Source organism: Syngnathus floridae, chromosome 18 (assembly GCF_059516105.1).
Source record: "Syngnathus floridae isolate MCC-2025c chromosome 18, RoL_Sflo_1.0, whole genome shotgun sequence".
Classification (NCBI taxonomy): Eukaryota; Metazoa; Chordata; class Actinopteri; order Syngnathiformes; family Syngnathidae; genus Syngnathus; species Syngnathus floridae.
In genome coordinates this window covers 3,477,778-3,500,042 of record NC_142430.1, presented here as the reverse complement: position 1 = coordinate 3,500,042, position 22,265 = coordinate 3,477,778, and the positions used below count along the sequence as shown (strand labels likewise).

At 41.6% G+C, this 22,265-nt stretch overlaps 2 protein-coding genes across 2 annotated transcripts; one reads left to right on the top strand and one right to left on the bottom strand.

Annotated features, from left to right (window-relative positions):
• Positions 1-337: 337 nt before the first annotated feature.
• Positions 338-21,647, bottom strand: foxj1b (forkhead box J1b). Its single transcript, XM_088359677.1, has 5 exons — positions 21,422-21,647; positions 18,339-18,441; positions 4,094-4,231; positions 3,317-3,978; positions 338-2,721 (listed from the first exon to the last, which is right to left on the bottom strand). Exons 4-5 carry the CDS (start codon positions 3,920-3,922, stop codon positions 1,867-1,869), a joined length of 1,461 nt encoding a protein of 486 aa, XP_088215803.1. The 5' UTR covers positions 3,923-3,978; positions 4,094-4,231; positions 18,339-18,441; positions 21,422-21,647; the 3' UTR covers positions 338-1,866.
• Positions 7,270-17,758, top strand: ubald1a (UBA-like domain containing 1a). Its single transcript, XM_088359678.1, has 3 exons — positions 7,270-7,518; positions 7,977-8,036; positions 15,516-17,758. Exons 1-3 carry the CDS (start codon positions 7,411-7,413, stop codon positions 15,828-15,830), a joined length of 483 nt encoding a protein of 160 aa, XP_088215804.1. The 5' UTR covers positions 7,270-7,410; the 3' UTR covers positions 15,831-17,758.
• Positions 21,648-22,265: the final 618 nt, after the last annotated feature.

Below are 22,265 nucleotides of genomic sequence, written 5' to 3'. Positions count from 1 at the left end.
GAAAATAAAGCAATTTGGCTTTCTTCGTCATTCTTAGCAGATTGCAAACGGATAATTACCATCATTACTGGCCATAATTTGACATGCTTAATAGCGCAGTCCGTCTCCCGAATAGTGAAGCACACTCCATAAAGTTTGAATCTACTTAAAGCCCAATATGTAATCATTAACCTTATAATGGTGCTTCACAAATCAGGTTGATGGCGTACGAGCTAATAATATATAGAATAGCATAGGTCAAGTCGTGGCAAAGTTGAATCACTTTTTTTTTTTTTTTTAAACAGTTTTAGAATTAAGGAGTTGCAGTTTTGATACAAAATAGATGGCAAGGACACTGTTGAATTCTCATTCTTTCTTTAATTGAGACCATGTATTGCATCGAAGCATGGTTGCATGTTCAAACAGCTCTTTAAAAAAAGTACAAAGGAAACAACATTGTAAGAATAAAGAAAAAACCAAATCACTTCATACCATACATCAATTCAAACTGGCCTTTTTCCAGTTGAGGTTCTATTAACTACGCTCAGTCCAACAGCATTATTATTCTCATACATGTTTAAAATTAGGTGATTAATTCCAAAGACAAACCCATTTATATTTAGAAAAAGATCAAAAGAAAGAAACAGTATCACCCAGTGACAAGATTTCTGAATCAACAAAGACCAATGACCTGCATATTTTTTTTATCAAAATAATTTGGCGAAATATAGTCAACGAATGCTAAGTATATGCAACTGTAGTTCAGATAACATTTATATACAACCAAAGAGAGTGTGTTATTTTTTTTAAGCCAGATACATTATTGCAATAGTCTTAGGGGCAATTAGGGCGTGATTTTACGACTGTGCATGCAAAATCAGATGAAACTTGATTGCACACACAAATTGATGTGGGAACTGACCAGGCACAACCTGGATTGCATCCGCCAAACGTGATAAATGGCTGCGCAGGATTAGGGCAAATTGGCGCATTTATCAGAGATATTTTTTTTTTTTACACCTGAGACAAATTGTGCTGACGTCAAATGCCAATAAAAATGATTTTAAAAAAATATCGTCTCTTCATAAATGCGATTTTGGAGCTTCCGGGTGATCATTTTAGTGTACTGTGATCATTAAACCTTACATCAACAGCGGGAAAAATAAACGCTGACATCGTGAATATTAGACATCTACTAGATCCTCTGCCTATCAAAGTGCATAATGTTTGACTGAGAAACAAGGCAATCCATTTTACACCTTCAACCCTTTTCAGTATAGAAGAGTGGCAAACGTTCCTGTTTTATGGTATATACTGCAGTGAATATGCAATATTATTAATATATAGAAATGACTTAATGCTAATTTCAGACTATACATTTTAAAGTTATCTGCAACTTTCATCACCACACAGCATACATTGGAGATGGCATTTTAGATGTTTTACACTGTACTGTTAGTCCCAAAGTAATAGCCAGTTGAATGCTAATGTAGCAAAATAGAATCCTGGTGTCTTCTCACTTCTATGACAGTGCTCAGTCGTTTTGATTGGATCCTGCCTTTTGTTCACGGGTAGTTCACCCAAAAAAATGGCTGCCGTCCATTTCCACTTTGTAGTCTTTCGTCCATCTTGTTGAAAGATTTCACTGTTTTAAACGTTCGCCCTGGTTCAACAGTTAGCAACGTTGAAATCAAAGCTGCTTCGTGTACCAAATATAGCGTAAGATAGCTGCTAAACGTTGATTAGTCTCTTCCCAACTTTAGGGGGAGCTGAGTAAAAGTCAACATGTGTGGTGTTATTGTGTTTGAATACAAAGCCAATAAAAGGTTGATCCTTGGACTGGAAGTCAGGCTTTCATCGGACATTAATGGAAGTGGGACTCAATGATCACAGATAGGCTTCGACCCGTTCCCATGGTTGCATCTCCATAAAGAAGCCCTCATACAGGCCAAAGCTCTGATCCAGAGTCAGTGGAATGGCCTGTGCCTCTTCCTTGAGCTCCTCCCAGGACACCACCTCCTCCGGCTGCTCCTGGAACAGGGAGGAAGCCTCTTCGAAATTCTGCAGCTGATTTTGACTCTGCAGGAGCTGATCTTGTCCGTCCAGCTGTTGCGGATGCTGCGGCGGCACGTGAAGCTCCGCCATGTTGACGGCCGAGGCGAGGCTCATGTCCAGATAAGCGTAGGGCGACTGGGAGGGATTCAGGTGCTGGCTCGGTCCCATGAGGTCTCCTGGGCCACACCAGTGCCCCAACCCGGCCGACTGCTGCCTCCCTTGCATGGTTACCTCCATCTCGCAACCCAGTGAATTCAGCGCCGTGTTGAGGTCCAAATCCTCAAAGGTGCTACAGTTCCCGCTCAGGACATCATCAAAAATGGACGTCAGGTCGAAATCCCCCCTCAGGATGTCTGTTTTTGGGGCCTCCGTTGCCAAAAGAGGGGACTCGGTCGCCCTTATGGCCTTGCTGTGGTTCTTCCGCTTGCTGCCTATATCCTTGCCACTTTGATAAGGGCAGCTGTTATGGGTACTGTGGCTACTCGAAACCAATTTGTTCTGTCTATGGACAGACCCGCTATTGTTGTAGCTGTTTGCAGACATCCTCCGGCGTTTGAAGATGCCGTTGACAAACATGTCGGCATACTGAGGATCGATCTGCCAGAAACCTCCTTTGCCAGGCTCGTCCTTCTGTCTGGGAACCTTCTTGAAACACTTGTTCAGGGACAGGTTGTGGCGGATCGAGTTCTATGAAATGAAGGAACATTTGAGCTACAGTGCATGCTTGTGTGGCTCTCATCACAGATAAATAGATCTGTAGGATAAAACGTTTATCGTTGTGGCAGTCAACAGACACACACAAAAGCTGCTGTTAGCCACTGATCACACTTCAGACACTCACATGCATAGACTCACTAACAGTACGTTAGAGCGACTTAACCAAATGAGGTGAACTTGGAGGAAAGGAGATGTGTACTTTTTGTTGTTGTTTGGAAGCAAATTCCCCTAATGAGGCTTTCAAGGAAGCTGTGTCGTGTACTTTGAAAACATAATCAGCTGTGTTTAGCTGATAGCTAGCTTAGCTATCTCTCAGGAGCCCTCATTAGCAAACACACTTAAGTGCTTGCTCCACCCCTCATTGGTAATAAAAATATAAATCATCATCAAATTGTGTATTTCACCATAGTTGTCCCCTCCAACACTCTCCTACAAGATTGGGGTGTGTGATGATGGTGACACAAGAGTCAATTACTCTTCCCTCGCTCACACACTCATTTATCTTAACCCTAACCCTAACCCTAACTCATCAATAATATAGAAGGAAGGCTCTGTTTTCAGTTACCTGCCAGCTGGGCTCCGCGTGTCTGTAGTAGCAGAAATTCTCTGTGATCCAGTTGTAGATGGTGGATAAAGTCACTTTGGGCTGCTTGCTGGCTTCCATGGCCATGCAGATGAGCGAGGCGTAGGAATACGGCGGTTTGACTTTTGGGTTTGTTTTGTAGTCAACCTCCGCTGGGGGGGAAGCTTGGATTGGGATGGACTGGAACGCACTGCCGAGATGCACGTAATTGGAGAAGCGCGGCACCAGAGTAGTGTCGCTCCCGGAGGTGACCGGGCTGCCGAGGTAAAGCGGCATCCCCGTGGCGGCCGTGTCCCCGGCAGGAGGGCTGGAGGGGGAGTCGGTGCCCCCTCTGGGAAAGCGTTTGAGAAAAAGATGCTGATGGGAGGAGGGAAAGGAGGAGGAGGAGGAGGAGCAGCCCTGCGCCGCGGCCCCACCGGGACGCTCAGGATCTGCGTTCACGATGGAGAAATTTTGGAGCCAGTGGAGGCTGGTGAGGCTGTCATCAAGGGGGGGCGAGTCGGATGCGATGATTTGATGATCCGGGTACGCCGTCAAGCATTTCTCCTTAAACTTATTAGCGTTGTCTGGGCTCGTCAGAACCGGCATCCTGGTTTTTCGTGACGAATAATTAACAGATTGGCATCTAAAGTTGCGTTTTTATTCTGAAAGCGACAAAACACAATTCTCCCATAAATATAACCACTGCGTAATGAGATTCAAACGTACATAAAGTTGTGTTACAACAAATTAAAATGCATTCAATGACTCTAAAGTTACCTTTCAGTTGTTTTTTTAGACGATGCTGCGCCTGCACCTGTTGCAGTGCGTCCTGCCTCTTCAAGGACTCAAGTGGCGCATCAGGTACGTGCGCAACAAGTGCATCAGAGGCAGGAGGAGGGCTCGGTTTGGTCTCTCCTGCGGCGTATGTAGAACCACAATGAAAAGAAGGGAAAAGGAAAAAAAACACCCACTTAGATCACTTCCATGTCGACTCTGGTGAGCTTTTGAGTCAACACTGTTTAACTGCTGTCGAGCCAATACGTGAGATGCCGAGGAGGAAGTACAATAAGATGAACGTAGAGCTCAGGAAAGACTGCCCACCATCACTTCAAGTGACTGGAGGGAGCTGTGATTGGCTGCTTGGCCTTGCCCTTTCTCTCCTTCCCTCTGCCTCTTTTCAAATAGTCTATTTCCATTTCACCTCCCAGCTTTTAAACACACTGAAATTTGACCTGTACACCTCTTCCGCGCCACACGTCCCGCGATGAGATACTTTAGCACGCCTAGGGATACAAAGAAAACCCTGACTGGCTATTACAAACTGCATTTCATCGTGTTCAGAGTAGTCAGGTGCCCTCGTGCAGATGACTACATGTAAATCACTTAATAATATTCTTTATTATTACATACGTACAGTAGGCTACACTCTAACTAGTAAAGTCATAAAGAGAAGAAAAAAACTGACTGACGTGTATAATTTTTTTAATTTTACTTTTATATAATATAGGCAACCATACAATAACCATTTTGATGAGTTAGCAAAATGACCGAAAAACATTTTGCTAACAGTTGTAAATAATGACATATTTTACTTGCATAGTTACAATTCAGATATATACACTAGTGCAGCTGTCTAAAGTAGCATTGAAAACCTTAACAATAAGACTTTGACAAATAAATCAAGATTGTCAATCAAGATTATATTTTTTTAATTAATTTACCATTATTATTTCTGAGCATTTGATCACTGCACTGCACAATATTTTATATTCTAGGATATAGGCCTGTCTATAATTCCATAGTAAGTCTGTTCTATTTCACTTACCCTTTTCTTAATATAGGTTATACGTCTAGTAAAAATGTTCATACATTTTTGTGTTCTAAGTTTTATTCATTTTTACATCCAAAACTGAAAACGCGCTTAAGCAAGTTTTATTCTTTTTTTATTCTAATATAACAGTTGTCGTCGAGCACGTCTTTCTTATTCTCAATGAAACACTGCCATCTAGTGGATTATGCCGCATTACAAATTCCAAATACCCATTAATTGCACCAGTGTGATCACAAATGCTTTTGTAGTTGTTTTGTTTTTCCTAATTAGCTAAACAGTTATATAGGGCATGTCATGAGATGATTTCTATTCTTCAAACCAACAAACACATCTAATGAAGATTTGGAGGGGCAGGCGCCCTGAGAATCACTCGCTGCCCATGCATTGACACTCAAAGAATGTGCATACATTTATGTCAAGCCAGCTGTCGCATCCCGTCAAGAGAGGCTGATTTTAGCAGTGTTTCTGGGTTTGTTCAGGTCCCCTCTTAACAAAGGCCTTGCTTGGTGAGACATGCAAATATTTGAACAGCTGCTCCTATTGTTTCCCAGTTTCCCACTGTCTTCCAGTACCAGGGACTGAGCAGTGAGCAGACATGAATACAGTACTGGCCACAGCACATCTACATGTAATGGTTTGGGAAAAGGCGTTTGATGAAGGCTTTTTACAACACCAGTCTTGTAAATGGCATCATTGACCTTTAGTCGGTGTTTAAAATACACGCAAGTGAACTACCACACATTCATAATGACATTCATGCATCAATGAATTACTTGATGTTAGCATAGGTGACGTACACGTAATTTGAAAAACCAAAATTGCAGTCAATTAAGATTGTATTAACAATATCGTGCATGCACGCAACTTTTTAATTGGATTTATTTGATTCTTTTTAATATTTAGTAACATTTACACGCATTAAAAATACCCCCTCATCCCGCATAAACAAAGTGGCAATTTATTTAGGATGGCAATTCCGATTTACGTATAAATTACGACGCTCGTGTTGGAACGGAACTTCGTCGCAAAACAAACCCTACACGTAATGTGTGTGCTGTACATTATGCGGTCAAGGCTGTTAAATCTTCATTTGTCCGCCAGAGGTCGTTTTTTCCAACTGTAACATTGTTGTGAAACTGCTTCCCACAAACCTGCCATTGATAAAAGAGCGTTTAAATGTTCAAAGGTGCAATCATCATTATGTGGGATTGATTTGCATCTCAGTTTGTACGAAAATTCCATATTTTAATCAGAACCTTGCATTTGTCTGACTATAATCTGCACATCTGCATTTTAACAAAGGAAGTAGTATTGCGGAAATTACGTAATCCTAATGCTGCTCTGTCACCGCATCCTGTTGTTAGTGTGCTTGATGTGTGTTAGTGTAATATTGAACAAGTCACGCGTGACTTATTTCCTGTGCCCATAATAACAACTTTTAATTTGATTTCCCTCCAATTGCTTACAGTATGTTATTCATCATTTAATTGAATTGTCTTGTATGTCATCCGGATGTTTTGTACCAGATTAGTTCAACATAAATGCACCACATTTGTACATGCTGCCGTTTTATTTGGCGACAATGTAGCAATTAGGAGTGCATGCAATAACGAATATAAATTCTGTAGGAACAGTGCGATACATTTTTGTCGCTTTATACACGCATGGCTATCGGTTGTCCCTAAATTAACTCGGAGCGATGTAATTGGCGTTGGTGGATTTGTTTACCATATTTGGCAAAAGAGCGGTGCTGCGAGCGGCAGAATTGGACGAGAGCGGCCGTCATTCACAAAAGTCAACCTTCTTGGAGCTTTACAAACAATGCGGGTGCTTGTGGGACTTGTAGTCCAAAATAAACTGTCGCCGAGAACACTTCTACGTCTTTTTAGAGCTACTGCGTTAATTTCATTGCATTTTCTAAGTTGCTGTTTGAAATCCATCTTTTTCATGTGATTTCTGGATTTGTATATCATTAGGAATTCGTACACGGCAGTCATACACGACTAAAAGCCACGCGTGAGAAGAGACCCTCCTGTTTTGGACTACAATTCCCTTGCACATTGTATTGACTCCATTGGCTAAATAGCGCTGCCAATCACACGAGGTCCCGGCCCCACCGCTCCTACAGTAAATATTTGTTTTCGGCCAGCCGGCTGTAATGGTGGACGACTGAAGGGGAGGAAGACGGAATACAACTCGAGTGAAGAAAAGAGGAAAACGGTCGAAAGTCTGCTTTTGACTTAGGACACGGGTTTCGTCGAAAATGGATGAACTTAAACATCAAGTCATGATTAACCAGTTCGTCCTGACGGCGGGTTGTGCAGCAGACCAAGCGAAGCAGCTCCTGCAGGCGGCACATTGGCAGTTTGAGGTGAGGGGAAAAGAAAATGAAGTCTGCACGCGGCGACTGTTTATGTTTGCGACGATCGACTAGCTAGCGCCTGTGTGCCTCGCCAAACATTCCTACCTCGTTGTAGTCCAACAAACGCGCTTTTCAAACATTTCACTGTAATTGGAAGTTAAATATTAATTTTGCACACAATATAAAGCTGTAGCAGGGTTGCGAAACGCACTCCCTAAACATATCCAATTAGACTTCACTCGAGATTAAATTCTATAATCCGACCTACGGTAGCGTTGTTCATGTGTGTGCAATTCCGCAATAAATGGCCACCGTTTTGTCTTGCAAACCCGGACATGCAATTGTTTCGCCATATGCCTGTTCTATTGCGAAACAAGTCACGATCGACCGTAGCGTTGGCTTCTCTGTTGATAATAAAACACACAAAATGTAATCTAACTTCTGTTTTGTTTCGATTTTTTTTTTAGACTGCCCTCAGTGCCTTTTTTCAAGAAACAAATATCCCATATGGCCATCATCATCAAATGGTGAGTTTGGGGTGAAAATAAATCTTTAATCTTAAAATGTTGATTTCTTTATGTACTTAAACAATCGACATAAGCATTAAACTGTCCTAGGTTGTACGAAGGGCGATACCGACCCTCACAGGCTGGGAGGGTTGGTGTGTTACTAACAATAACAAAGCACATGTCGGCCATGTTGTGAGCTTCCAGAAATACTGTAAACACACACAGGCATCAGCCACGCTGACACAGAACCTCCAAGGGGGAAAAAAGAAGGAACTACTAATGCTTTTTAGTTTAAAAGAAAAGAAAAAAAAGATTTTTTTTTTTTTTTTTTTTAGGACATTCGTTTTAGTTGAGAGCGGAAAATACAGTGTTTCCTGGAAGAGGGGCAGGCAGTGCCTTTCTCAATAGTCTCACTGTGCTTGTATTCATTTCATTTGCTTGTTGCTACTCCCCCTCTCTCATGACACATCAGCAACCTTGGGAGGGAGGGCAGACACAATTGTAGGGTAAAGTAGAAGGTGTCGGGGCTATATAAACACACACACACACACACACTTTAACCTTTTGAAATCTCAAGCACCGCAGTGATTCTTGACTACCTAGTTTATCATTTTATAATCAAAGAAGCGTACCCTTAAATACAGTGTAAACACATAGCATTGCTGTTTTGACGTATGTCTTTAAAGGGCGTGGCGTAGTGTGTGACTTCAGGAGGCCATTTACTATGTTTCATACAGTCTTGAGTGTCTTCTCCTTGCGAGGAAGGAATTGAAGTATGAATATAAGAAGTTATGTCTTCTATCCCGCAAGGGTCCCTCGTGAAATAAATTGGTGTGATATTTGTACGCGGTAGGTAGCAGATTCTGTTGTCAGTATCAAATTTCAAATAACACCTCATGCCTAAACTGTCACTTTCCTTTCATGTGCATTTCTTATTTTAACTGAAAGTCATTCATTAAATCAAACTCCATTTTAGGAAAGACATTACGATGAGTAAGTAAATCACAACGCTACTTTGTCATCCAATTGCGGGTTTGTTTACTTGTAAGTTACGGGGCAGTGCGTTTTGCCTTATTTAGATTTTTAAAGCCGCTTTAATTATTTTTTCATAACAATGTGGCTCCTGCTCATCGTCCTGTCCCAATAAAAGTATCTTCAATTTAATACATTCCAATCTTTAGCAGACATTGGAGCGCCTCCCGAATATGTGTGGTGTTGTGTTTAGAGGTGTGTTCTTGCGTAATCACAAATTCTTCTCCTCTTTTTGGCTTATGCCAACATGTACGCCTTTCTCCTCCCGTGTGCTTTATCATGTATTTTGAGGTTGCTCATTGTGTGTGTGCATGTGTGACTCACAACACTAGTACAGTAGGGTGGCATGGCCAGCTTGCATGCCACATTGTTCATTGCAGTAGAGATTAAATTCAGTCTGCTTCAGTGTTCTCACTCTTAATGATTATTATCATGTCAAATGGCAATACTAACAAAAAATGTTATTAGTAAGCCATTTTGTTGAAACTACAATTATGCAAAAGAGCTAAGGCAACCTATTTTTTTTAATTAATTGATGAGAATAAAACAATCTGTCTCTGAATGTTCTGAACACTTGCTTTCATTCCAGGGTTGGAGTTGGGGTTAAATTGGCTCATGTTATTCATTTAAAAGAAAAAAAAAAAGCTAAATATTTGGTACTGAGTTGACAATGCAAGTACTGCACTGCCCTTTGCCTCGATTGCATAAAAGACCAAAATCAACTCCAGGCCATTGCCAGAATTCTCAACCGTCAGTGAACCGACTAATTAGTTCCTCTGCCCATCTCTACTCGCTAGTCAGTAGAAAATGTCTTTTTGGCTGACCAGGTTGACAGTGCAGGCGAGGTGTCTCTATAATGATAGTTTTTCCGTCCTAGTTAAATCACAAACTAGTACCTTGAGAGTGAGATGAGAAAAATCTATCCAGCTCCATTTTTGACATCAATGGAGGTTCTCTTTCAAATATATTTTTATTTTAACCATGGCAACGGAGCATTTCTGGTGTGGGCTGTTCCTAAAGGTAGACAAGCCTTCACATTCCGCTTCACCAGTGTGCCTTTTATTGACAAAAAGTCTCTTAATGTTACTTGGCACACACACACACACACACCAGAACAAGAAGAACCATGGGAGGATTTAGCTTGCTAAATCTCTTGTCGTCATTTAGGTTTTTTTTCTTGACTGCGTGTGCTTGGGCACGCCATGTGAACGTGCTGCCCTTAATCGCACATACTTCCGGTCAAGAGTGTTTGTTTTTCCTTACATGTGTGCAGTGTGTCACTCACAGTGCCCTACATAAACCCACACGTGGGACAGTTGTTCAACGGTTATCTCTTATTTTGAATTGTAGGATTCATCAGGGCGTGTTGACGTTCTTCTACTCGGGTTTGAAACGGCAGTTAGGGGGGAAAAAATGCAGTTTTGTGTAATCTTTGATTGATCCTATCTGCGTGTCATGACGTGTTCTCTAAGATCTTAGAGGGAAAAACAATTGTTCTTCCCAGAGCTCTGTGTTTCCATGATGATACATTCTCCTCATACAGCTTCTATAAACATGAGCAGTGAATCCTCATGTGACCAGAAATAAGGAAGTGGCCCAGCTGGATGACTTCCACAGCTGTCCGGGAACATGTGACCCCCCCCCCCCCCCCCCCCTATCATCATGTGACTCAGCCGAGAGGCTAACACAGTGACAAAGCCTGCTTTAATCCTGCCACAGTTATGGCAGTTAAAGAAAATGCAGGAAGGGACCCATGTGGTTTCCCGGGAACAAAGTCGGGACTGGGTTGTAATGGTACAAAGACAAAAAAAAAAACTAGAGCACCCTAAAATGCTGTCATAAAAAAAATAAAAAAAAAATCTATCTTTTTAGATAGCACTTATGTATGAGTACCCCCATACTGTGTGATAAAATGTCAGGAACAAACAAAGTTCGTTGTGTCGTAATTGCTGGTTATCACTACCATCAATGTGAATTCAGCGCATTTTATTAAGGTCAATGTGCAGTTTCTGTAGAGCAACCAAGCCTTTCTTTCACTTCCTGTGGGTTTGTAGTTTTTATCTCCGAGATTAGACTTGGACGTGATTCCATGTCCATGCTTACAGATGCAGAATTTGCCATTCATAAATCATGACAGGACCGCATCGACTGTCTGCTCTCATTTCTATGTGTCTGGACCACCATGTGTCGTCACGTTGACGTTTTAGAGATGATGGGTGAATAAAGGAGACTGTTTGCACCGACGCGTCTAGCTAAGTGGAGTATGCTAATGCCAGGTATTTGGCCAGGCTTACTAAGGCCTGCTTTGTATGTCAGCCACAATAGACAGACAATAGCATAGACAATATTTAATGCATTTCACCCAATGTCTGTGCTTTTTGTCATGCACAGGAGCAATCCCATTACCGTGCACTAGTGGTGAGGCTGCTATGCCAGGCAGTTGGCCACATCTGAAGTGGCTAGCTCGGGCAGTGCTCTTTCGTGTTCCAGCATGTTGCCCTGCACGTTTCCTGGAGCACAGCTTTCCCAGAAGCCTAACCACTCGCACAAAGGCTTTTCAATACACACAGCTTAGTGAAAAGATTTCTGCTTCCAATTCACTTCTCTCATCCCTATGCTGCGGTCAGGCCAGGAAAACTACTTGAAACTTTGAAGCCGCTTTTCTTCTGCAGCTAAACATTGCTGTCACATTGGCCCGTTTGGCAGTCTGGCTCGGGGTCAGCTGACATTTGAACACAGACTAGCTAAGATCTAATCTTACTATTCCTGTGCTCTCACCTTCACAAGCTTAGTTCATCATTTTTCCTGCTTGCCTGGATCTCGTTTGTAAGCCGTTTTCTCATCCTCCTATTTGTTCCGAGCAGTGTACGATCCCAAGTTTGCCGAGTGAAGCAAAGTGATGGCACTAGACTCGTTCAGATAGTGACAAATAGTGTTTCTCTAGGCAATCTGAACCCCGAGTGCTTTCCTTGCTCCTGCTCTCACTCGTGATGACCTTCGGCCCAGTTTTCGTAGCCGGTCTTTTACCAAGCCAAACTATTTTCCTACACATGAGTGAACTACGGCATCAATTGTTAGCATGCTTGGCATTGTCGCGCGTACTACAGAGTGCAACAAATGTTCCATTTAGTCTCCCACTTGTATCATTTTCATGTCGCAGGCCTCCTAATGTCTTTCCGTCTTCCTCGTGTTGTTTCACTGTACATTTGACATAAGCATACAAAAACACAAGGTGGACTGGCTAATGATCAACTGTGTGCATAGAAGGGATTTCAGCTGCTTGAAGCTGAGTGGGAAGGAGTTGAAAGGTCAGGGTTGGTCTTAACTTCCATGCCGGCAAGAAGTCGATTCATTGGACACGTTGGGCGAATGTTTTCACTTTGCGCAGTGATTAACTCATCCACTTTGCCAGTGGAAAAACAGGAAAGTAATCTATTATTATGCGTTTCAAGTTAGCCCAAGTTGTACACAAGTGCCATGTTGTTGCTCCTCTGATAAGACTTTTGACTTAACTTTCCCCTCATAAACATTCCATCCAAAATAACACCAATGTTACAAGGCAATCTTTATTTTATCAACAGTCTGCTTGGTGCAAAACATTTCTTCATTTGCAAATGCACTTATGCAACTGTTGTATTTATCTCAAGGAAACTTGTAGTCTGCTTTCATTTCAAAACACGTATGTGAGTTTTTTATAGTCTGTGTAAACTTCTGGTTTCGACTATGTGTCTCTACTTGCCGGAGCAATAGGAAATGAGTAGATTGCTATTCATATATTGTAAAAATTAAAAGCCTGGGGAGTTTGTCCTGTGATGTAGCATCACTGAAGATAACATAACGTAATATGTAAAATGAGAGAACCCCCACTTGGTCCTTTAAGCCTGGCACACACTCGAAGTATTTCTCAGGAATGCGTTTGGTGAGGTTTGAAATACCTCCCATGTCATCTGTTTGCACATACACAAACACGCACCAACGTTCAGCTCACAAACGGTGGAGTTTTTCGGTGAGTTGAAGCTCGCCATTGCCTATTTCTGGTACGGCATCGAGTATGGCTTGCCAGGCGATGACCACAGAGCCTCAAAGATCTGCGCTCTTTCCTTACAACAGTCGTCCCTATGGTAACGCCACACTTGTTGGCTGCGTTTTGAACACAAACTCCCAACTCTTTCTAATCGCCGTGTTTTTTTTTCTCCAAATGGCTAGATTACTCTTGAATTTAAATCACTCTTTGATTCGATCACTTAACATTACTCGGATTATACCCGGCAGCGTTTCCACTTGGAGCAGTGGCTTCTGTCATTAGAAAGAAAATCAATCATCCTAATCAGTTTTTGATTAACTTTACATTCGTTGCTCAGCACGTAGTAAACATAAAGTTAAGCCTTAACTGTTTTGTTACATTCACTTGAGTTTTTTTTTTGGGATAATCTACTTATCGTGCCCATTTCCTTGCTCTGAACAGCTTCTTTGTAAATGTGCATCCTTTATTTGTTTACAGTACACAGTCTGGTGCTGAAGTGACCTTTACGGTACAAATGGAGCATTGTTCTTTTTAGACCGTGCATGGAAAATATTTTTTACACAATCTCAGTCCCCCCGAGCAATGTGGTTCTATAGTCAGATGTTGCTAGCATTTCAAAGTAATTCGGATTTATTTTGACCGTTTTGAAATGTTAGAATTCCTCACTAAATTCGATTAATCTTTTACGGCAGATTCCAAAGAGGCATTTTGTTGTTTTCATTCCATGATTAATTTTTCGCTAATTTAATGTGACATCGTTGACAAATATTACATTCAGGCAGTTTGTTCCTAATGATCCCACTGTGGCGACAGATGCTTTTACATTCCTTTCCGATTCTTCTGTTGAGTCTCAAACAAAAACTAAACATGGCCTAGGCATGTGTTAGCAAAACAATGCAACTGCGTATGTTTATGGATGAGTCAGCGGTCTTGGCAGACAACCTGAGAGGACAGGTGTCAGGTTTTTGCCTTCATTTTCTATTCAAGGACATTGAAGGCCTCATCCACAGTGACCCATCCAGAAGATAAACAAATCCAGACACTAGCCGCCACCGTAGTGCGCTCACAAAAAGCCGTACTGTAGAGGTCACGGGTACTTTCTAGGGTGTCGTTTTACCGCAGGAAACGGCCTCAAAGACATGAGCCAGCACTTCCTGACAGGAGTGCACCATGCTCACCTTACATAACGGCGTGCCAAAGGGAGAACCTATGGTCCAGTCCAACCTAGTTAAGCGTAACCCTGTGAAATATTAAGCAGCAGCACTTTTAGGGGGCACGCTGGTTCATTTTCAGCCACCCCCTTGTTCGAGAGGAATGCTATTCTCCTGTTGTTTTTCGGACCACCGCTCTGACTCCGAGGTCAAGCGCGTGGCAATCTCCATGGCATTACAGGATACAGTGGCTCAGACTGAGGTCGGTGCCATGAAGCTTCAGTGTTTTCCAGCCTATCCTGTTTTTCAAGATTTTAAATTACGTAGTAGTACTAGTTCACCAAAGCTGGTTTTTAGAGCCTGGCCAATTGATCGGTGGGCTGATTATATTAATGAGCCTGCAGTGACCTCTTTTTTTAATTTATTTTTTTATATATAAAGTCTGTGACTTGGGTGTGTGTCCTGTTTACCATTTATTTTTAAGTGGTAAGCCTCCTGGATGAAGGCGGCTCCACCTTTGCCTCCCGCTGGAATACAGCAGGTTGTTGTTTTCCTTGTGACAAATGTCTTGGACGAAGCTGGGCATGGAGTTGTGTGCAGGAAGTGGGTGAAAGGCACAAAACATTGGCCCTGCAAGCTTCAAGGCACTTGGTTGCTGTTTTTGGTACAGTCATGAGTTTGGTGTGTGTGTGTACTTTGGGTGTGTTGCCTGGAAGCACACAATAAGATTATTTTGGTGTCTATTCATAGTGAGAAAAAAAGAGACAACCTGGCCTCTCAGTGAATCATGAATTGATTTGTACTCCCGAGGGTGTCGCTTGACCCAACCTTGGAGAAACCGGATGAAAAGGGGCGGCAGAGGGATGTTTGAGCTTCTGAGCACCATCAGCGCATGGTCAAAATGTCTACTTCCTGTTTTGAAAAAGCACTAATCCACAGGTGTCAAACTCAAGGCCCGGGGGCCAGATACGGCCCGCCACATCATTCTATGTGGCCCGCAAAGACAAATTGTGCATCAAATTTGTGTCATTAATAGAATTGAAAATTGTCTTCACTTTTAATATCTTTTTTAAAAATATTTGACCAGTTTTTACTCGTCTGATTTGAAAACGAGTTATTTGTCAGTTTGTTTTGCATCTTTTACTGTATATAATATGAGGTGCTCATACATTTATTTGGGTTAACAGTCATAATGGCCCTCCGAAAGAAGCTATGACTACAATGCGGCCCGCGAAAGAAATGAGTTTGACACCCCTGCACTAATCCGTGGTTTTCCTTTCCTACCCTCAGATGTGCACGCCAGCCAACACACCAGCGACACCACCCAACTTCCCGGATGCCCTGACCATGTTCTCCCGGCTCAAGGCGTCCGAGAGCTTCAACAGCGGCAGTCCGATGTCGGCGTCGGCCGCCACTTCGCCCCCGCCGCCGCAAGTCGGCGGCTGGGGGGTGTCACCCAACGTGCCCAGTGTGCCGCCACCCCCGCAGGGACTCTGGACTCAGGGGCAGCCCCCCACACAGCCCTGCCCCGCCTGGCCCACGGGCGTCAACCCCCACGCGGGCGCCGAGCAAAAGGCGAGCGTAGCGATGGAAGCGGAGAGATGAATTGCCACGCCCCCACCAACCCCCGCCCAACCCCGGAGAGGCGGGCGATTTTGTCTTTCCCCCCCAAAAAAAATAAAAAATAAAATGGATGTGGCAAGAATGGACGGACAGATATGGAAAGACGCAAACCAAGAAAAACTTTGGGTGAACAATTTCAAGAGGAGAAAACCAATGCAAATATGAAAAGTAAAAAAAAAAAAATAGAAGATACGCACACACATAGTAATAAGAGTGTATGTGAAATCTTAGTTTTTTTCTTACATAAATGACAAGAGAAATATTTGAATTTGGAAAAAAAAATAGTCACGCCCAAGGATTCTATGTGATGTTCAAGGACGTTCAAGGCAGCAAATTTTGTAGGTTTTTTTTCAGCCCCTCTCCCCAACCTCCCCCCCCACTGGTCTTGTTGTGTTTCCACAACTGTCTGTGCTGCATGACGACAGAGGAACTTGCAATGCAGTGTTTTAAAGTGACTGAAGCATCATGCACCAGTGTGTACGTCTGGTTGGAACCCGTACGTGGAAAATCTATATAAATGTCTATGTAAACACAAATACACATGCGTTTGAGGAAACGCCTCCATATTCTCATCCCCATCGTCAAGGCGGGGCTTCTTCTTACCTCACCTGGTGGTCACCTGACTTCTTTTAGCCAATCAGGGATTCTTCTTAAACCAACCGTTGGCGCTGACGACACAGGACATATTCTTAACAATTTTGGGGCGTTTTTTTTTTCCCCCCAATCTTAAATGCAGATGCCTCTTTTGGTTCATGCTAGCTTATCCGCAAATACAACGGCTTATTTTTCAACCGATGTCTACAGCTGTATACTTTTGAGATGATGGGTTGTACAAGGAAAAAAACAAAACATCACTAGTGGTTTAATATAACATTGTTTGTAACGATGATAGTTTTATTATCTGGGAGCCGAGGCGGTTCTGCGAAAGCAGCTAAACTGGCTCTAGGTGGGGGGAGGGGGAGACGTGACTACTCCATTTTTTGACTCTTTGTAAACATTTTGCATGACTTGTCAATAATATCTTTTATAGCAAAATTACACATGCTTTCCAAAGCTAATAATGACAGCTAATTTGAGTTGGATCATCTCACGATAAAAGAGAAATACCCCTGACAGGTTGCTTGAGATGAAGACATATTAGGGCCATACAAAAAAAAAGAAAAAATGATTCTAGAGAAAAGTTGTAGGATTGCGAAAACTACTTTTGGGTGATAGAAAAGGCTACAAAGCATAGTCAAGAAAAGGGAAGTTGTAATATTTAAAGAAAACAATGGTTTATTGAGACAATTGAAGGATTTCAAGTACGATACCAAAAAAGTAAATATTGTAAGATTTTATTTGTTTATTTTTGCTATAGTGGGTCTTTTTTTTTCTAAAGATTTTTTCTCCTACAATATGAATGTGGCTATTTGTGTTTTGAATCAAAAACTGAATCAGTTGCCGGTCCTCCAATTTGTTAAGGAGGGCAAAGGGCAACTCAGTGGGGGTGACCCTGATTTATGGCAATATATTATTACATGCAGGGTCCACCCCTGGATTTGTGTTATTTTCATTATTTTATTTTTGGAGATAAATAATATTTTATCTTCCTGGTGGATGTTTTTTTTTTTTTTTAAGTCAAACCATTAGGGCAATTTTGAATCTAATGAAAAAAAAAAAAAGTCCCTTGGTTTTATTTTGATCAAACTTGTTTATCAATTCATCTTTCCCTTGCTTCCTACTTTATTTGGTTAAATCTGAGTGTTTTTCTGGGTTGGCCTGTTCATAAATGGTTTCTCATGTACGTCCACTTCCCCCACTTTGTATGACTGTATGAGACCATTCCCACAATATTTGTGGACTACCTGATAATTAACTTATCATTTTTGTGAACCTAAATAAATATTGTTTGTCAACCGATTGAAAAAAAACATTGCTTTTAATGTGTTAATGAAGATCTTATGATATATTGAGGAATTGTTAACTAACCTCTTTATTCTTTACCCCAATAAGGTATTTTGGTAACACCTCACCCCGAAAGAGTGCCACAGATGAAAAGCAAAATGAAGGATAGAATAGAAGGAGACGAGTTCAGCTGCAAAGCAAGCAACCGGTATGTCTCCTTGAATCGTTGACTCCTCAGATGTAAACACAAAACACCAGCTGTCCACAAGCTTCCAACACATTAGCACAACCACAGTAAATCCAAGACTCCATGTTCTAAACTGACTTTCACACCACTTGCTCTTCTATGAGAACTGATCATGAGAGCATGTGCCAATTTGTCAATGTTCTAGTTGCTGAGGATTTGAAATGTATGTCGACAATTGCAACACAAAGAAGAACACTAATGAACACAAGTTGACCCAGAGTTGTAATGTAGGCTGTGAAAATCAGTACAAATAACTGTAATTGCCACCTAATTTGATAATTGATTAGTTATGAATTAATTGTTGCTTCTCTGCAAAAGATGCCTTATTAAGATGCAAGTTGCTGAAAAATTGAACTCACCAGCTAGCAGAACAGGAACGGACAGTGTTGGCGCCTCACACTCCTCGTCAATCTCGATTGCAGACACGTGACCCTTCACCCGCTATTGACCTCTGAGGGTGAGCTGAGGAGCAAAATTGTAATATTTGTCACAACCATCTGCCAAACACTGAAATAACAATCTAATTTTTGTCCATTTGATTTTACCCCCTTTAGAAGCACAAAATAGATTTTTTTTTTTTTTTTTTTACGATGTGCTGTAGTTACAGTATTCAAACTAAAAGCTTTTAAATTACGACAAACATTCCGTGTTTTGTTGCAATCAGCCAAGTGCCTCGTCACATTTCATAATTTTAATCTGACAAATCTTGACACAGCTTGTCTGCGTTTATAGCTGCCAAAGATTACAGCAATGTGTGTGAGACCGCAATGAACCCGCGACAATGGCTGTGTGCCATTCCGGCCACTCTTGTGTCCGAGATCCTGAGTGGAACACAAAGGAACACATAACTCTTTCTGCTCTCGCTGTTGTATCAGTGCTGCCTGATTGCATGCATTAGCACCAGCCTCAACAAACACACACACACTGGGGGAAGTGACATTCCCATTTCCTGTAAGGCATCTGAATGGCATGAGTAAAATGATGTACTGTAGCAGTATTCCAATACAGTAGGACCAAACCAAACTCATTTAAATGCAATGTGAGCAAAAGAAAAACAGCAAGCCTGTAAACTGTAGATTAGTGCGCACGTTGCCATAGCAGCAGTTTTATCAGAACTGCTTTCAAAGAGCCACTCTTAGGCTTTTTGTGGATACAAAGAACAAAAAAAAAGCTTGGTAATAATTGATGAATGAAAACGTTACTCAGAGGTTTACTTAATAACTCGTTATATGACTGTCCAAATGCGTTTACTGTGTACTAAATGCTGTCACTCAGCTTGACATTTTTTTGTGTCCCCAATAAAAAAAAAAAAAAAAAAGGCTTTTATTCAATGTGCAGTCACAGAAAAGGAGCCAGCCGGCCGGGCCTGTCCATAGTAACTCCACCTCCCTTCTGACAAGAGGAGATTGGAATGCTTCAAATTAGATTTTCCAAAGTGAAGCCAGACAAAAGTGTCCCATAAAAAACATTTTACAGGTGAACGAGCAGCTTGTTACCCTGCAGGCTATCGCCACCACAAACATTCTCACACACATGAAGGCAGCTGTTCTTTTGTACCCGAGTGGAACGGTGGCCCATTTCCAAAATATGACTTACTGTATATGTGACTCAGTGTGCACTTCTAGCTTAGTCTGCTTTTTATCAAACTCGTCTGTGAGGCAGATCTATGCTCGCAGCCATTATGAAACATTCATGATTACCACAGGGGGAATTTGAGAGCAAGCAGAGACCCTGCCAATTGGTTGTACAGAACATAAACTGAACACTTAACATGAATTTGACCATTAAACACATACTGTATATAAACAGTAATGGGATTATTAAATTCACAACATTGACTTGCAATATCTTGTTTGTATTGCCTTTTGGCTTGCACCCTTGATTGTAATTGACAGACTCCATTTTTAGTTTCATCATTTTTACCCAATGTCTATTTCTGATCATTTCCAAACCATCTACAATTGGAATGTGGACAGTTGTGTAAGTCCAACTTGTGCTCCAGTAAGATAACGTGCACATGTGAGCTGAATGTGATTCACATGTGGCCTTTCATAGTGTTGATCCCGCATGTTGGCACAGTGCCTGACATTCTCTCGCTCGTCCTGTTTTTACCCCCGACCCCCCTTTCTCCCTCACTAGAGTGGCGCAATGATCGCAGATGTCCAAGAAAGACAAAAGAAACTTGTCTCTATTTGATGACATCATTGCTTCAATAAGCATGCTCGCGATCATGGATCAGATTCCAATTCTTGCCAAATTCAGCTGCTGTCCAGGAAATGGGCACCACAATGTCCTGCCAAACACACATACATCATATGATGCCATATTTCACTCAGTGACATCACTAACTAGATGTGATGTCTCAAAGCAGTCGTGGCACAGGATGATGTCATCATTTGAAGATAGGACACACAAAGCTCAGGCAATGACGCAACGGCCAGTCTGAGCCACAACCGAATGGCGTCACCATGGACAGCAAATAATCCTCAGCTACTCGTCTACTGTACGGTCGGCTAATCACAGATTGACCTAGATCGAGCGCAATCATGATAGCGTGACGCTCAAAGAGCTGCTTTCTTTCCTAGGCCTTTGGTTAGCTGTTATGTAACTGCTTCTCGTGACGTCTATAACATCCAAATGTGCAATTTTATTTTTTTAGGAGTTTGTAAAAAAAAAAAGTTTGTAAAAAAAAAAAAAAAAATGCACTAAATAAACTATTGCACCTTACTAATGAGCCTTTACCATAAGAACATCATATTGGAATCTCTGTATGATGTTTAACTTTCCTATGTTATAAAAGCAAACCAAAACATGAAACAAGCCTCTCATTATGACATCAGGAAGATAATTTCCAATTCATTCCTTTTTAGCATTGCATCTCATAGGATTGTGGAAATGTACCTACAACTGTTGTTTGTAACAAAATGCTATTGCAGCAAATGTTCACTTTCATGGAACACAAGCCGAGAGGCAACATTTGCTGCTGAATAATGAAAGTCATTAGGCACGCCGAGGCTCCCCTGTGTGACTAATACCCCGACAGGTGGCACACACGCATGTTTTATTGTTATTTGATATCTCACACCTAACTGAGAAGAAACCGCCGAAACATGTCAGGTAATGAACCTAAAACAATTAGTTTGATATAAAAGAAACCAGTGAAGTGATTAAAAAAAAGGAAAAACAAGATGAACTTAGTACAATTATAACTGAGAAACTAGTTCGCACTGCAAAAACTAACCGCATAGAGGAAGTGAACTGCTAATATCTAGCCATCCATGTTCGGGCCCTTTTTACTGTTGAAACCAGTCAATCACAAAGCCATTTACATTCACATCAACTGTCACTGAGTGGGAACCCAAAGATGGCAAAAGCATGAAAGTCAGGCGAGTGAACTGTTATATCATCAGTGGCTTGGAACTAAGTTGAGATGAATACATACATGCACAAGCAAATAGATGATGGATGGATTGGTGTTGTTCCCCTGCAGGATTGGTGATGTCATCCATGTAAGCTGAGGACACTGAAAGCCTCATCTCCTGCATGTTAGTGTGCCATGATGACATCTAGTGGTCACAAAACACACCCACGTTGGCTTTTTCATCTGGGGAGTGAAATATAAGTGCAATTTCAATCTAAAGCAGGAAGAATCCTGCAGTTTCTTTTGTTGCTGACATCACCATGATGACAGTGACCCGACAACCCGCAAGCACCATAGGAACAAGGCAACACAAAGCTTTAAGGATGTCACCACAAAGCATTGCACGGTGTTAAAAGACAAAGGTGTCCCAATGAGGTCACAAGATAAGGCTTCATGAGGTAGGATCATGGCGTTAACGCTGACATACTATTGACATTTCACAGAATTTCACCTTTAAAGTCATTCTTTCACCCCGAAATCTAATGGACACCTTTATTGATGTTTCAATATTGTGAGCTTCCTATAAATTATTGGTGGAGTCCTCAAAACATAGTCCTCCTGTTTAGAACTAATGTTTTCTCATACATTTAGCAGTACAGGGATTTGTGATTTTGATAAGTTTGTTTTGTTATTTTTCAATACCACTGCAATTCCTTGAATTTGATTCAGTACTAAAGAAGACATCAAAAACTGACGTTTTAATTGTTTGGCTCTTGGGTGCCTATTTAAATATCCTTTGCAAATTATTTTGTATTTAGAAAGGAACAAAATGAGGACAATTTATTGACCCGCCTATTATTGCAGAAATATTGTACATCGTCCGCAGGCACCACGCTGTCGCCATCTCCTGGTCAGTTATGAAATG